Here is a 16217-nt window from a genome sequence, read left to right on the forward strand (position 1 = left end):
TTTTTATGTAATTGCAAAAATTGTTTACTGTATATATATATATAACATTCTGGATGTTGTGTTCTCTATTTTTGATGTAGTGTCTCATGAATGATATAGTGCTTATTTGTGTACGATCTGAAAGCATTGCTTGATTGATTGAGTTCAACTGAAACGGTTTTGAAGCGATTGTTTGAATTTGTCAGAAAAATCAATGGGTTTGTGAGTTCAGTTTGAAAATTTGGATTTGTGTTTAATGTTATGAACAAATGGGTGAAGGTTTCAAGAAATGCGTCTTAGCAATTGTGAAAAAAAGGACGAGCAAATTCCTGCAAAATTTTACTGATGCTGATTTTACATTAAAACACAGCGTATGGAAAGAACAACCAAAGACACATTGACCCGTCCATTCTTAAAGCATTTATTTTGCTCAATTCATTGAGCAGCGACACACACACAACACAAAATACAGATTTGCAGCTTTGTGTTGTTACAATCTAAACCCAACAAGCATACCAATATTGATTATGGTACATATTATAAAACAGGGAATATATATACAATAATATACAGTCAAATTACATGGTTACAAAGAAAAAAGTTTTGAATTAAATGAACCTTTTCTGTTGTTAAAGGGTTAGTTCACCCAAAAATGAAAATTTTGTGAGTGTTTACTCACCCTCATGTTGTTCCAAACCTCTATGTGTTTATTTGTTCTGCTATAGACAAAGGAAGATATTTGGAAGAATGTTTTAATCAAACAGATCTCAATCCCCATTGACTACCATAGTAGGAAAAAATACATACTATGCTAGTCAATGGGGAATGAGATCTGTTTGGTTAAAACATTCTTCCAAATATCTTCCTTTGTGTTCAGCAGAACAAATAAACACATAGAGGTTTAGAACAACATGAGGGTGAGTAAATACTGACAGAATTTTCATTTTTGGGTGAACTAACCCTTTAATGTGCAATACTAAGTTTGACCAAATGTGAAAATATAGAACCCACTGTCAAAACATTTTAATTTTAAAACAAAGCCCAATTAAAATTGTAAGATATTTTTCATGCCTAAGATGAAGTTATTTGCCACTCAGAGCACACATTAAGGCACAGACAGGTCCTGCTTGGTTCAAAAGAAAAGAAAAAAAAGTTATTTCAAATGAAAAGTTTGATTTAAATGAGCATTGCAACCCATCTGGATGTGTTCATTCCCAAACAAACAGGATATTCCGTGACTAAACTCTGGCAAGCGTGGGCTGGAATCGGAAGAGCAGAGAATGCGAGATGCAATGCGAGATCCGTCAAAAGATAATGCAATTCTCTCCTTCACGATACACTGAGATGCTTTATGATTTACAGCATGAAATCAGTGCACTTGTGATAGACAGTCATTACAGAACGAAATTATATATTTCCATATATTTATGAGCAATAAATCACTATAGTGTAAATATACTGAAAAAAAATATTAAATAATACGTTGCATTAATATAATGTGTTATATATTACAATATATTGAATAATTGACGCTTTTTTAAATATTGACCAATATATTTACACTGTAAAATGTAATATGAGTGTACTTAGAAAATGATTGCCTTAAATTTCTCAAGGATGTTTACTAAAAGCTGCAAGTTTCTAATATCAAAACATACAAATTAATTAACTAGCGTCTATTATTGGATAGACATTTGCATTTGTATTCATTAGTATTTTTTTAAATAGAAACTTAATTGAATGAACAAAACTTCACAAAAAAGTTAATAGAAATTAATTAACTTATAAAAATATATATAAAATAAAAAATAATAAAAATAAAATAAATATAAAAAATATATTTTTGCCTTTTAGATAGTCATATGCAGTGTTTTTTGGTTTCTTGGTCTTCTGAACTGAAACAAAGGCTCTCTCTTCAGCACAACGGTGACCCACAAAACTCAGCAGAAATCCTTTCAATCCCAACAGAACATTAAACACTAACATATCTCTCGAGAGTGCAGCAGAGCTTACACAACAAAAACAGCATTACCAGCTTCACTTATTAACCCAGACTGACCCATAAAAACCCAGACTGACTTTGTTTCTATCAGACGTCTACAGAGGATCTCATTGAGAATTAACAGAGGTTTAGATGTTGATAATATAATTTTGATCAGTGTTTGCTTCAGCTGGGCTCTTGAGCTCAAGAGCTCGAGTTTTTCTCTGGCAGTTGTAACTGTATATTTATATGAGACAGAAATTGTGGCAAAAAGGATATATATATGGCAAAATATGGAAAATATGGAAGAACTGTTGGGTATTAATTGATGATGGTAGATTCACCAATAATTATACTGAGTCACAGATCACATCCCAAGATGTATCACTGGATCAAAAATGTGTTTATTGAACAATTGCTGTATTTAGTTGCACACGGATATCAAGAATATGTATCTCAACAACGGTGACATGCTTCATGCATTCTGGGAGCTACCATAGTATAAAACCAAAGCGTATACATTGCAGCATGAAGCACGTCACCATTGTTGAGATTTGTATGCTGATTCTTAATGTTTCTTTTTTTGAAAAAGTTTTTTTGTGATTGTTGCGGGCAAAAATCCTTGATTACGCGGCCCGTTTTCTTTAAAAATGCGATGTAATATGCGGGATATTTATGCAATTTTATGCGATGAAATTGCGGGAACTTGCAAAAATTGCGGGAACTTGCAAAAACTGCGGTTTGATGAAAAAGAGAAAAAAAGTGATTCCCCCAACACCCTGTTCTCACTAGGCTACTACCTTAATGTAAAGAGTCATTTCTTATTACTTTCTATGATGTAGCAAGCATACTACATCATAGAAAGTGCTGGGAATATTTAATTTCTCATCTTGTTTTATTTTTATTAAATTTTCAAAATCAAAAAAAGTTTGATATCAAGTTCTTGACATTTCTTTTACACATTTTCTGATAAGTATAACATCTGAGAAGTAGCCTAAAACATGAAACAATAATTTGGAAGAAAAAAAAAAAAGAAAAAAAAAAAGATAGAGGGCATCACAGACATACAGATACAGATCTTTTGGGCTTTTCGATTTTTTTTTTTTTAATTTTAAAGACTCAAAATACATTTTAAAGGCTGTTTTGAAATGAGCAAAGTTGGGTTTTGAGTTACTCCACTTAGTTTGATGAATATGAAATTTTCCTAATAATAGAAAAAATCGATAACATACATTTTTCTTATAGGAAAGTCAAAATCATTTATGAAGATGACAAATTTAAGACAAGGTTGCAATTCATTTTAAAACCTAGAAATTGAGACATCTCATTCCAAAAGATTGAAAAATAGGGACATTCAAACAATAAGTGCACAATAGACTCTCTTTCACAATTACAAAATCAGCAATGTTTTATTTCAGACTGTAACGAGTGTAAATAAGGTGTGGCCCCTTTAAGAGCTGCGTGCTGAACTGTCTGCAGTGTCTGCGCCTCAAACACCCCATGTGTGCGGGTAATTTCTGTTTGATGCTTATTCTTTTATCTTATTTTGTTTATTAAGTAACGATGTGATGGTAGAACGTGTGACAGACAGTTATACGAGTTCGATTTGTGAGATGTCAATCGCCTCCGTGTCGCGTAATTGCGTCACTTCATAACGTTCCCATGGAAACAGGAGGAAATGGCTGTTCTTGTATGAAGCAAACGCAACATTTTTCAACTTTCTGCGAAGATATATGTGACTTTTTTTTGCAACGAAAATGCGAGGATTATGAAATCATGCAAGCCCCGCATATTTTGCATGGAAATCGGCATTTTATGCGGCAAAAGTGCGGCCTATTCGAAAAAATGCGGCCCCCGCATAAATATGCGGACTTTGGCTGATTTTGCATTGAATTCAGCGATCGCATAATCGCGTTTTTCTGGAGGGACTGGTTTGTAATAATTTAAATGCATTTAATGATCTAACACACTTTTGTAATACACTTTAGGTGGAGACAATTAATCAATATTCAATGATGCTTATGCTTATCATCTGTAAACTAATTACCCATCAGATCACACCCAGTACAAACAGCGCTTTAAAACTAGTGTTATAAAGCCAAGAGTCCAGCTAACGCGAACACTGATCTCCATCATGGTGACTGCAAAATTATATCATTTTCAATAAATCATCAACATCTAAACCTGTTAATTCTCAATAAGAACCTCTGTAGAAGTCTGATAGAAATAAAGTCCATCTGGGTAGTAATAAGTGAAGCTGGTAACGCTGTTTTTGTTGTGTAAGCTCTGCTGAGCTCTCGAGAGATCTGTTAGTGTTTGATGTTCTGTTGGGATTGAAAGGGTTTCTGTTGAGTTTTGTGGGTCACCATTATGCTGAAAAGTAGAGCCTGGATACCAGACAAACTTAACACATTTGAGGACTAGAATTTGAGTATGACAACGTCAGGCTACCTGTGCTTCAGTCCAACAAAAGACCAAGACACAGTGATCATAAAGCATGTTGCTTTATCTAAAAGGCAGTAACTTTATTGCAGTTTATTTTTAGTCAGTTAAGTTTTACACATGCACTAAATATTTGCAATTCAATAGATGAATTAAGTGCACAGTCCATTATTGTCCCAACACTCTTATGTCTTCGTAACTTAAGACTTTGAGTAATACACCTTTCCCACGTTCATTCTTAGTACACCCATCAGTGTAAATGTAATTTTCAATATATGAAAAGCGGCAATTCCTAATACTGTAATATATATTGATACAATATCATAGTTCACATATTTTTTCAGTATATTTACACCATACAATAGAGATCATAAATATATGGAAATATATTTTTGTTTTTCTGCTGCAAATGATCTCAAAACAGCATTTCTGATCTACAGCCAGCATCATTTCCAGTGTGTTGTATGTGCGCATGCTCACAAAAATATCTGTTCTAAACAAAAACCATTTAAGTGCAATTTTACTGTTGTTCCAAATGAGACAAATCATCAGAGTGTGAAAATAGAACAACTGGATGAACAAGCAAGTTTGTCTGTATACAAGCAATACAAAGTGCATACATTTGGATATTCAAGGAATGGTATTGCACCTTTACAAACACAGGTGCTTTGAGTACATACAATTCCAGATATAACAATTCAACAGTTACCAATCCCACATATCCCAAGCTCCACACCACTCATTTTCTAACTCAGATCGCCATCATTCCAACTTTTTAAAAAAACATTCAAATGATCATCTCCATTCCTGGTACTTTTCTTTGCTCCATTAATTTCCAACAGATCAATCATCTCAAATCACATCTCTAGACATTCACATCTCTACCTCTAGGTCCACACATTGTATTTTTCCACAAGATGAAGACGAACTGAACACGGGATACAAATATAAACGTGGTTTATTAGAACAAAAAGGTAGACATGCCCAGTGTGCAGCAAAACACTTGCATATATGAACATCGCCTGACAAAAACGGAGTGAACCGAGAGGAACTAAACACATGGCAAACAATGAACAGCTGAATGAATCACCATGGTTACTGATGAGTGGCGGGAAAAAAAAAATCAAACAAAGGAGCACATTTGATGAATGAAAATAAACTGAAAGTCCATGAAAACATAAAAATAATAAAGTAAAGTGAAGGCTGTTACTGTTCAGTTAGTTTCTATACAAAAAAAATAATGAAAATGTTTCATAACTTTGTCTTAATTTTCCTTCAAAATTTAAACAAATACAGTACGGCTAACAGAAAACACATATTAAGCCATAGTTCGAACACTAATTAGAGCCTAATTTACACAGAATTGTTACATGTCGAGCACGAAAAAATCATTTGCAAGACAGTGCAGAGAACGGATGAATGTCTCGCACATTTTGTGCCAACTGAACTCTATTTAAAAAACAATTTTGTCATTTAAGAAATCCATTGCCTGGCTTCAAAATACCAGTCTTTGTGAATTAAGGATATGTGTTTTTCATCCCTAAACTTGAGCTGAAATATATGGCTATGTGGAACGTAATGTGGAAGGCTGCGATTAGACAGAACCAGAAGACAAAAGAAAAAGGTTTTAAAAAGAAAGGTAAACTAACACAAACTTTGTCAGCTGTGAAATGCGGACAAGGGCTAAAACAAAACCAGCAGCAAAAAAAAAAAAAAAAAAAAAAGGCTTCTCAGACAGTCAAGGAAACATTAGACGTTCAGTCTGCATCCAAAAGACATGTGACAGCTGAACAAACCTTTTATTGATATAACATTTATCATAATAATGTGATCAGTTATGTTTGTGTTGTAGTATGGTGAGAGTTATAATAAACAAAAACAACAAAGTTAAGCTGATCATTACGATTATTAATTATTTTTTTTTTTTACCTGAAAAGTCCCTAAAATTAAAGCTGAAAGTGCACAGTTATTGTATCAATTCAGTTCTGAATTGTTGGCATACACCATAAAAAAAAAAACAATATTTGACCATACAATATTACAACAGTTAGTCCTTCATCTACTAGCTATTAGTATCGGTTTCACACCAAACCGTGTACCAGCCATGGTTATTATACAATAAAATAGTTACGTATTAGGGACAAAATATAAAGTCCATTTAGCAAGATTTGACATGAAAATAGAAAGAGAAATAAAATTAAAATCCAAAACAAGATTTATATTTTGGGGTTAAGCACAGATGGCTGACGCTGTCACACAGGATGCAATAAATCACCTATTTTACATGTATTAATATGTGTGTGTATATATATATATATATATATATATATGGAAAAAATGGGCTATTTGAAATTTATTTGCAGAGATTGTTCATTACGGGATATGGACAGTCTATACAGAGTAATTTGGATGCTTTTACCGAGCAACAAAAGATCACCAGTTGAAGAGCGAGTTCTGCCCTAACGTCATGAAGTAGATCTGACTGCATCCACCCGACTGGACAGAAGCAAAAAACACCTGCAGAGAAACATAATGCCCAATGCTTTATTGTCATACCGTTTAGTCATTCATATGCCTATAATGCCCAGACAAGCTCTTTAAAAATAGTTCTAGGTTATGGGATTTCTGGGGTAATTTGGAGAGATATTTGGCGTTTCTAAATGTGATATTATAAAAGCATATAGGAATTTCCTTACTTTGTCGTTTCTCTCACACAGGAACTTGAGCTTTTGAGCCTTTTTGTGCATGAAGACTCCCTCCAGACTTCCAGTCTTGGCAGATCTAAGTTCGATGGCTTTCTCGCCCCATCCCATCACCTGATTTGACTGAAGGTAGGCTGCCAGACAACAGAGAAAATGATGCAAATCAACATCAAGTCTAGCTTACCAGAACCAGGAAGTATGACCATATTAGCCCGGTTCTGTCAACATTGCATTGGCTGCCTATTAAACATCGTATACATTTTAAAATATTGCTGATTGCTTACAAAACACTAAATGGTTTAGCTCTGCAGTACTTGAGCGAGCTCTTAACGCATTATAGTCCTTCACGTCTATTGCGATCTCAAAACTCTGGCCAGATGATAATACCTAGAATATCAAAATCGACTGCTGGTGGTTGATCCTTTTCCTATTTAGCACCAAAACTCTGGAACAATCTTCCTACCATTGTCCGGGAAGCAGACACAATCTGTCAGTTCAAATCTAGACTAGATGTGAGATGTGTTTTTACACATCTCTTTGGCCTAGCATACACATAACACACTATAGACTTCCTAAATTCAAAATTAGGCTGCATAATTTAGATCAGCCAGAACCGGGAACATGTCCCGTAAATCCTGATAAAAAATCATATTAATGGTTGAGCAAAATCACAAGAATGCAGTTTCATTCATCAACAAGATAACACTGAGTAAATTATATTTGAGCCACAATATTACCAGTAATATTGTCGAGGTAAAGTAATATTTCGAACTCTGTGATCGAAGCTCAGGTTTTTAGGAAACCACAGAACACCAAGAATGTGCCGTCATTTGTGCCAAATTGAATTTGTGGTTAGCTCATCAAGTTGTATTATATTTTTATTATTTTTAGTTTTTATATATTTGTATACTTTTTAATACTATCATTTTGTGTACAGTACATTTCTATTTATCATTTTTCACATTTTGGCCATTAAAGTTTCTAACTTTTCTGTTAGTTGGTTTCTGTTATTTGGTCAGCAGCAGCAGCTCACCAACATCCCATGCCAGAGACATGCATCCAAAACACAGGATATCCCGAAGACCAGCATCTGGCCCATCTGGTCTAGTGCAAATAGACTCAACCATTTTAAAGGTGCATTGCGCAACATTTCATGTTAAAAATAGCCGTTTTCTAACCCATACATGCTTAAACGATCGCCTGATGAGCTTAATGAGCCCTTCTTTGATCGCTGCGATCGCCTCTATAATCCTGTACAGTGAAATATAAAAGAGGGATTCGGGCTCGAATCTGAGACTGGGCGTGACGTCATGCGCGTTCACGCTCGTCGCCTGGCTATGTCTGGCAGGTTCGTGTAGCTATTCGCCGCCGTTCTCTGTATGAGAGAAGACAACTCGAGCGACACAACTCTAGTCAGCTTTCCACAAAAGTAGACGATGGATTCAAAGGAGCTGTTTAGCCTACACCTGGTCACTTCATGCGTTTTCTGTAATCGGATAGCTATTCGATCGTGAAAAGACCAGGGTGTAAATGCCCTTCGAAACGCATTCGAGACGGATTTGAATCCGATCGCTCATGAGGACGTGGTCTGGGCCGTATTCCAGACAAAACTGGACAAGTGTAAATGCATCTGGTTGTTGAAACCAAGCTATATGTAATGTTATTTTAGTCATATATGACGACGCGCATCACCTCAGATGAGCAGCGCTGAGCATCTATCATAAAGCCAGCGCGCCGCAATCTATCGCAAATCAAAGTGAAAGTAAGTCCCAGACGCTTAACACTACCATCTTCATTAGAAGTAAAGAAATGAAATGATCTTACCAGGCCTGTTGCCGATCTCTCTTATTGCTGTCTTTGCTGATTTTGAAATTAGCTGATGATTAATAAAATGCAGCTCATATCTGTTGCTTTCGGTGGCGTGCACTTCATTAAATCTGTATATGGCGTGGAAAGAGACAGGCTTGTAGTTCATTACAAACCCCAACGCAAACTCCGCGTGAGACAAAGAAAATACAACTTCTGTCTGTCCAATGCCAGTCGTCGGAAAAAGACGAGAGTCAACATCGGGAAGGCTTTCAACAAACGGAGAGGAAATTCTCCGGTCTGCTCTAGGGCTCAAACGGGTCCTATACAAAGTGATAACTGAACGTGTTTCCATAATAATTCAATCATAAGTGGATACAGTAAGCACATGAAGATGGATGGAAACAAAAACCAAAGTTTTCTACTACCCCTGTTTTCCCCTCACACACACACATAAGTGTGTAATTTACTCGAATACCTTTCCTTTCAAATATTTTAAATGACTTTTTTATGACAGATTACGACAAATTACAGATTTATTACTGTATCTGTATTACCTCATTATGACTGTAACAAAAGATGTGTGCCTCCTTTGGTTATGAGCAGCTCGTGCAAACGTGCCTGTGTGTGTGTGTCCATGAACGCGCACAGCTCTGGTTGCAGTTTCGCTTGTCGCCAGAGGGGGCGTAGTTCTGTAAAAACTCAGATACTTGCGTTTAGCTCCTTTAATGTGTTTGCACTGATTCACTCAAAATGTTCCAAGTGCTACACAATAGTCTCCTCCATCTAAGACTAATAGTCTTAATAATAGTTACTCTAGACTGGAACTACTTTAGAGATGAAGTGGTCTTCAAACCTCTTTTAAGGAACACTGTTTAATGTTGAGCTCTGGTAAAGTAATGCAAGTCTAGAAAACCGTCTCTTGTTTATTATACTGAACAGATCACAGTAGAAAACTTTTGTCACATCTTTCCAGCTGAGACCAAAGCATTAAAGAGAACGTTATAAGCGTCCACATAAACAGATGATAACGGTATGTTTATTTTAAGAGTGTGCTTCAGTTATGTTTTCAGGGCATTAATGCACATATTTAGCTCTGAAAGTGATTCCAACAATAAGTTGTGGTGACAGACTCTGCTGTTTTCTAGGGCGTTTTCAGATCTGTAGATCGTTTGCTTTGTTCCGAAACAGGGACATTTTCTCAGTTCACACTTACAAATAATTAGAAAAAAAGGTATATGCGTATTTGGCGTGCTTATTGTGTAATAATCGTACTTGGCTAGAACGTGCTCCTCCCAAACTAAATTATGTTTAATAAAACATAATTTATTACAATGTAACACTTTCTTCTTGGTTTGGTTCGCTTTCACAAGGCAACATTTCAAAGTGTACCAAACAGTGTTTAGGCACACGTGATTAAACTGTCCTCTCATTGCTCAGAGTGTCCTCTGCGTCATCCATCAAGATGATTTTGTGATTTATCATAAGAAACACGAGAAGTGCCAGTAATACAAAGTTTCATTCATCATTCATGATAGTATAAACAGGGACACACATTAGAGTGGGAACTCTACTAATTTCACTAACACCTCATTGCAATACACGAGATCCAGGGGGCGGATTTGGATCCAGATCAAAGGGGTGGAGATGGATAGGATTAAGGGTGGGGTTAGGGATCAGGGGGCGGAGATGGGTAGGTTTAAGTATATGTAAGGTGGGAGGATTTTGTGTCTAAAGTGAGGACCTAATCACTAATTTATTCACATAAATTAAAAAAGATCATTTATAATCCCATTAGAGCAGGAATCAAGGCTCCGTCGGGACAGTATACTTGCAGTGCAGGGCGCTGAAGAGGCGCACTTTGGTTTTCAACTGTGATAACTAAAGCCGAGTTCAGACTGCACGATTAAGCCCCGATATTGGCTCGCCCACAGGTTGAGGAATCGCAGACAAAGGCCCGAAATCACAGGCAAATCGGTGCTTGTTCACGTGATTGACAATCACGCAGTGTGAATGAGCAAAGATCGGAGAGAATCGCTGACGAGTCGCTGACACCCATGAGATATTTGGCATGCTAAATATCTGGACCTGACGGCGATTCCAAATCCTGCCGTGTGAAAAGTGCTCTGACTGAAAACTACATAAGTGATGACCGAGAGCCAATGACAGAGCAAGATACAGGACAGCAGAGGAGGAGTTAGACCAGAATATCAGTATTTTAATAGATATATTTACAATTATATCAAACAGAAATAAAGTAGCCTTCACATTTGCTTGACCAGCAGCACACAGCAAAATTAATTTTTTACCCCCAATTCTCTTTGCAAAATGCACAATCCTTGATCTCATCTCCCCAACCATTTCCTCCTGCATTATCTGTTTTTCTTTTCACTGCAAATCAGCACACAGACAATTGGAATCTTTGAGTCTCAATTTGAGTCTCAAGAAAGAACTCCAGTCTCACGCACGCGTGATCTTGAATTATTTCACTTCTCGCGTGTTTGGTTGTGAAACATAGTTTGCAGACCAGGCAGAAGTTGTAGGCAATGCTTTCTTTTTTAAAGTTATGCAGTGTGAAACCTCCTGTCGACGATAGTTACGCAGAGTGAAAAGAACAGTGACTCTGATACTTTGAAAATCGTGCAGTCTGAACTCGGCTAAATGTGCTCGCTCGCGGAATCAGACTCTGCTGATTTTTATATGACACGTTTCCCGTTATGAATTACGATAACGCTTGGTTCCTTGGGTCGGATTGCTTGTCACCTCAACTGAACGTCCCTATAGTTTGTTTTCAATCAGGCCGAGACAACCCTGTTCTAGTGCGGATACGAGCGTGATCGCCGTGTTTATATTTGCCTAAATGAACTGTGCATTTTCTCCCTTTGTTCAGAGTTCCCAAATAAACATTACCGTTATTTTTGTTGGTTTATTTTTACAGAAACCGTGGGACATGTAATGTTTGTGGGCACTACTGAGTCGTGGGCACGTTCACTACATTTAATGTAACGTTACATTTGACATGAGACTGTGTTTGTGTGTAGAAATGAACACTGGGCTGTGGGGAATTTATTACACTCATAACACCATCGGCTGTGGCCAGAATACCAGAAAATACTACACTGCTTATTAGGGCTGGGTAATAAATATCGATTTCTCGATATTAATCGATTCTCATTTTTACAAACCGATATCGATTCTTAAATCTCAAGAATCGATTAGTCATCCTGTTTCATTTGAATGAATGAGACATTGTATCGCGGCTGCGCGCATCCAACAAATCGCAATAATCTTTGTCCTTTGTTACTATTGATATGAAACAAAGTCTCAATTTTCAAATTACGTCCATTTTCTTTAGAAATTCAAAAACATATATAGCGTTTTGCCGTTTTGGCGCTGTGGCGTGAGATCGCTCTGGAGAAGCAGCAGCGCTGATCTCTCTTCCGGGTTAATAATACCAGTCACAGCGCCAAATAAACATGAATGAGCATCTGAAAGTGTGTTAAAAGATAGAGTACAACTTATCTAAATCCCTGTCATTTCACATTGATTCGCTCAATCTGCGTTTCAACCGTGGAAAGACGTCAGGTAAACAGCTTGTAATCAATGTCATGTATCGTCATATTTACCTCAGAAAACCCACATAAACTCGTTAGTCCACACTCGTGTTCTTCAATATTTAATTAGGGCTGGGCAAAAAAATCGATTTTTCGATTAATCGTTTTTTAAAATGTGTTCGATTCAAAATCGATTCTCAACGGCCACGAATCGATTTTTTCCATATAAAGGGCTCGCGGACGCGGTGCTGCATCTTCTCGTCTTTCTGCACTAGGCAAGCGCCAAGCGCTGCAGCTGTCGATACACACACGCGTTCAGGAGTCGGGACATGACGGAATATTCACTTAACAATCGGGCCAGCATTGCATCGTAATCTATGATCGTAACTAACGTTTATCATTTTCACGTCTTTTTGTGTTTTACAAGCAATGTTAAACCATCCCATGCTCGCGCACTCTCAGAGATGTCTTTCACTGCCTCACAAACAGCTCGCCAGAAACAAAAGTTTTGTCCCTCGATTATATCACTTTAACAGTTAAAACACACGACATTATGTCAAAACTCTGGTCTTGGTGAGTAACCTCGTAAAGACAGTCGGTAATGTCTTAAATTAGCATTAAACGCGTGTGACAGAAAGTTAATGGAACAATAATGGATTCGCGCACTAGTTCTTAAAGTGAACGCAGCCATTTGTGTCAGTCATTAATTCTGTTGTCATAACAACAGAATATAGTATTAATTGTAAGCAATCAGAATTAAAAGCCTTTGTATTTAATTCAGTCTGGACTAAAAAGACTATCCAGTGTTATTTTACATTGGATTACTTTATTCAGTTTCTGTAGTATTTCTGACATACCCAAAAAACTACCCCAAAATGTCTCTTAATTTGTGTCTTTATTCTGTTGTATTTATTTGTGCTACTTTTTTCAATTTAATTCAAAGATTGAAATCAAGCTTCCATACATAAACTCTTAAAACAAAAACAAAAAACAAAAATAAACAAAAAAATTACATTACCATTTAGGTAAGATCAATGTAAAAAAATGTCTAAATATTTATATATTTATTTATATATATATATATATATATCTATCTTAAACATAAAATAACATGATACTGTTTGATCAAGCTGTGCGACTGTTCTGACTTTTTTTGCATATTGCATCAAAATCCTGTTTATTCTTTGTATGCATTTAGTGTACCTAAAATAAAAAGAGTTTTATATACAGGTTTATGGCTCTTAATTTCTTTGTATTAATTAACCACTAGTAAACTTATGTCCACTGTTGTTTTTTATAAATATAGGATTTGTATTACATCTTCATTATAGTCGAATCGAGAATCAAATCAGGTATCGAGAATCGAAACCGAAAATTGAATCGAGAATCGAATCGAACTGAGAGCTTGAGAATCGAAATCGGATCGAAATTGAAATGTGAATCGATACCCAGCCCTATATTTAATGCATATTTGAATAAATCTGGCAAGTTTTTATGACAGCCACCATTTAAATGTTTATATTTCATATAATCTTCTTATTATAAAAATAAATAAAAGTGTAATTTAAGTGTTTGTATAGCTACAAAACAGTTAATTATTACCTTCATATTAGGCCAATGAAGCCTAGTAGGCTACAACTAGACTATAGACCATAGTTTACAGCATTTAAGAGATTTGATTCCCTTGAGAAAAATTGCCATTTATTGTAACTGATATCCAAAATAATCGATATTGAATCGAATCGAAATCGAATCGAATTGCAAGCTTGTGAATCGAAATCGAATCGAATTGTGAAATTTGTCTCAATACCCAGCCCTACTGCTTATATGAATTTATCAGGGTTACCTTGGAAACGGCATTTGTGGGCAGACAAGCGTCTGCATCAGTCGAACACCCTTCCTCTTTTAGCTCCCGCCAGCGAGCGAAGCGAAAGCTGGACCAATGTTAATCCTCGTCCTGGCTTTTAATTTGTCACTCTCCCCTTTTCTTTTTTTAGTTTCCTCTGACAAAACCTTTGCATTCTTCCTTATAGCTGTTGTTCGGCCATGACGAAAACATACAGATGGCAATCAAACGCGAGTTGAGCACTAACGTCAGAATCTGAGGAAGTTGTGGGTGGTGGGGGAAGTGACGTATGCCGTAAAGCGGTCGAATTTTGTAGTTCTTTTGTGCTCGGGTTCCTACCCGAAACCCGAAGTTACAAAGTCCTAATAAAAGCGATACAGACACGTGTCATTCAAACTATTGTAAATCGATGTACCATCTCAAAAAAATGGGTTTTGGTAATATATTATAAAGGTTGAAAAGTTCAACAGTGTGGCTTTAACACAAAGTTGCTTTGACTTTCTCCACACACAAATCTGCTCATATGTAGTAAGTGGGCTGAAAGATGACTCATCCACCCAAATGACTTGTTTTGCTTTTTCGTATTTAGAATTTAGACTTTCACATCAGTCAGTACAAGAACGGCAGATATATAGCCAGTTTTAGACAGTTGCATCAAAAACCAAGAGAAACAACAACAAAAAATCATACATATTAAAATGAAGCTGCATTACCTATAGATCAATCATTGCATGTCCGTACTGTACATTATTTACAAGCTAATGCTCATGTTGTTGCAGCTGTTCTTGTGGAGAGCTAAAACTCACCGACAGAGGCGGGCATCTCCCCCCACTGCAGAACCGTCTCCTTGGTGATGCGGCCATAGGTGTCGAGATAGACGCCCTCATCCTCGTAACACAGCAACAGCTCCATCCCACTGCTGCTGGGGAGGATGATGATGGCATGCGGACGAATCAGACCTTGGATCTGAAACACACAAACGTTCTGTTATAAAGAGGAGAACGGTAACTGCCTTAACAAATACAGAAGTCACAAGTATATCTCTGTACTGTGTGTACACCATGCTGTCAAATTATCCACAGCACATTTACTTGTCACAGCATGTAGTACAGCAGGGGTCAGCTGGTCGTAACTACAGCCAATTATTATGCCAAGGCAATGTATAAACAAAATAAAATGACTACCTATTTTCAGTTGAAAGTTGCAAACATAGGCTGTATGTTTTCTTCAGTAATGTGCTAATTTAGGGAAGCATATGTACATGCTGTCACAAAAGTGCATCACAAATAATAAAATGAATCAAATGTAAAGATATTGTTTAAAGGAGCAATGTGTGACTTTTAGCGACATCTAGTGGTTCGGTTGCGAGTTTGCACCAGGTTTGCACTAAGGGCTCAGCCCACTGCTCACCCCTCCCTTTCGAAGAAGCTACGGTTGCTAAAACGGGACAAACATCTCGACGGCTGAGACAGCAGAGAATAGCCAGAGTAAGCCAAGAGTGTGTAACATTGTCACTGTTTCTGTACCACAGTCCATTATAAACCACATCATGAATACTGTCTGTTTACAAAGCCATAGTCAGGTGAGGATCAAGGGTTTTAATATATAATTTAATAAAATAATAATCAGCTGATTGTCTCACAAACGTAACCAGCAGCGCATTTCTCCCCACATACTGTAGCAAACCCATAATACAGCGAGAGAGCAGCTATATATTTTTTCTAACAGGGTAGTAATAGTTTAGCTGGCTAATATGAGCTGTTGCTGTGGCTGAGCTCGGACGCGTCCGCATGAGTTCAAAGGTCGGAACTGCGCGCGCTGTTACAATCATGTCATCTCCGCATCCCATAGATACTATTTACTACACACAATAGGCTTTTTTTTCTCTGATTTTTAAAATTCTTCGC

The 16217-nt window shown here is 36.7% G+C and overlaps 1 protein-coding gene across 3 annotated transcripts in view; it reads right to left on the reverse strand.

The window, feature by feature from the left end:
• Positions 1–384: 384 nt before the first annotated feature.
• The window catches only part of LOC120494794 (mitogen-activated protein kinase kinase kinase kinase 4), a 152414-nt gene continuing 136581 nt past the window's right edge, over positions 385–16217 (reverse strand). For all 3 annotated transcript variants that reach the window (XM_039694128.2, XM_039694129.2, XM_039694126.2), the window contains exons 30-32: positions 15117–15276; positions 7099–7238; positions 385–6919 (exon numbers count right to left, since the gene is read on the reverse strand). In XM_039694128.2, coding sequence (XP_039550062.2) covers positions 6836–6919; positions 7099–7238; positions 15117–15276 — 384 coding nt within the window. In that variant the 3' untranslated portion in view covers positions 385–6835. The remainder of the gene's footprint in view (positions 6920–7098; positions 7239–15116; positions 15277–16217) is intronic.

This window comes from Pimephales promelas, chromosome 9 (genome assembly GCF_988280905.1).
Source record: "Pimephales promelas chromosome 9, fPimPro1.hap1.1, whole genome shotgun sequence".
NCBI lineage: Eukaryota > Metazoa > Chordata > Actinopteri > Cypriniformes > Leuciscidae > Pimephales > Pimephales promelas.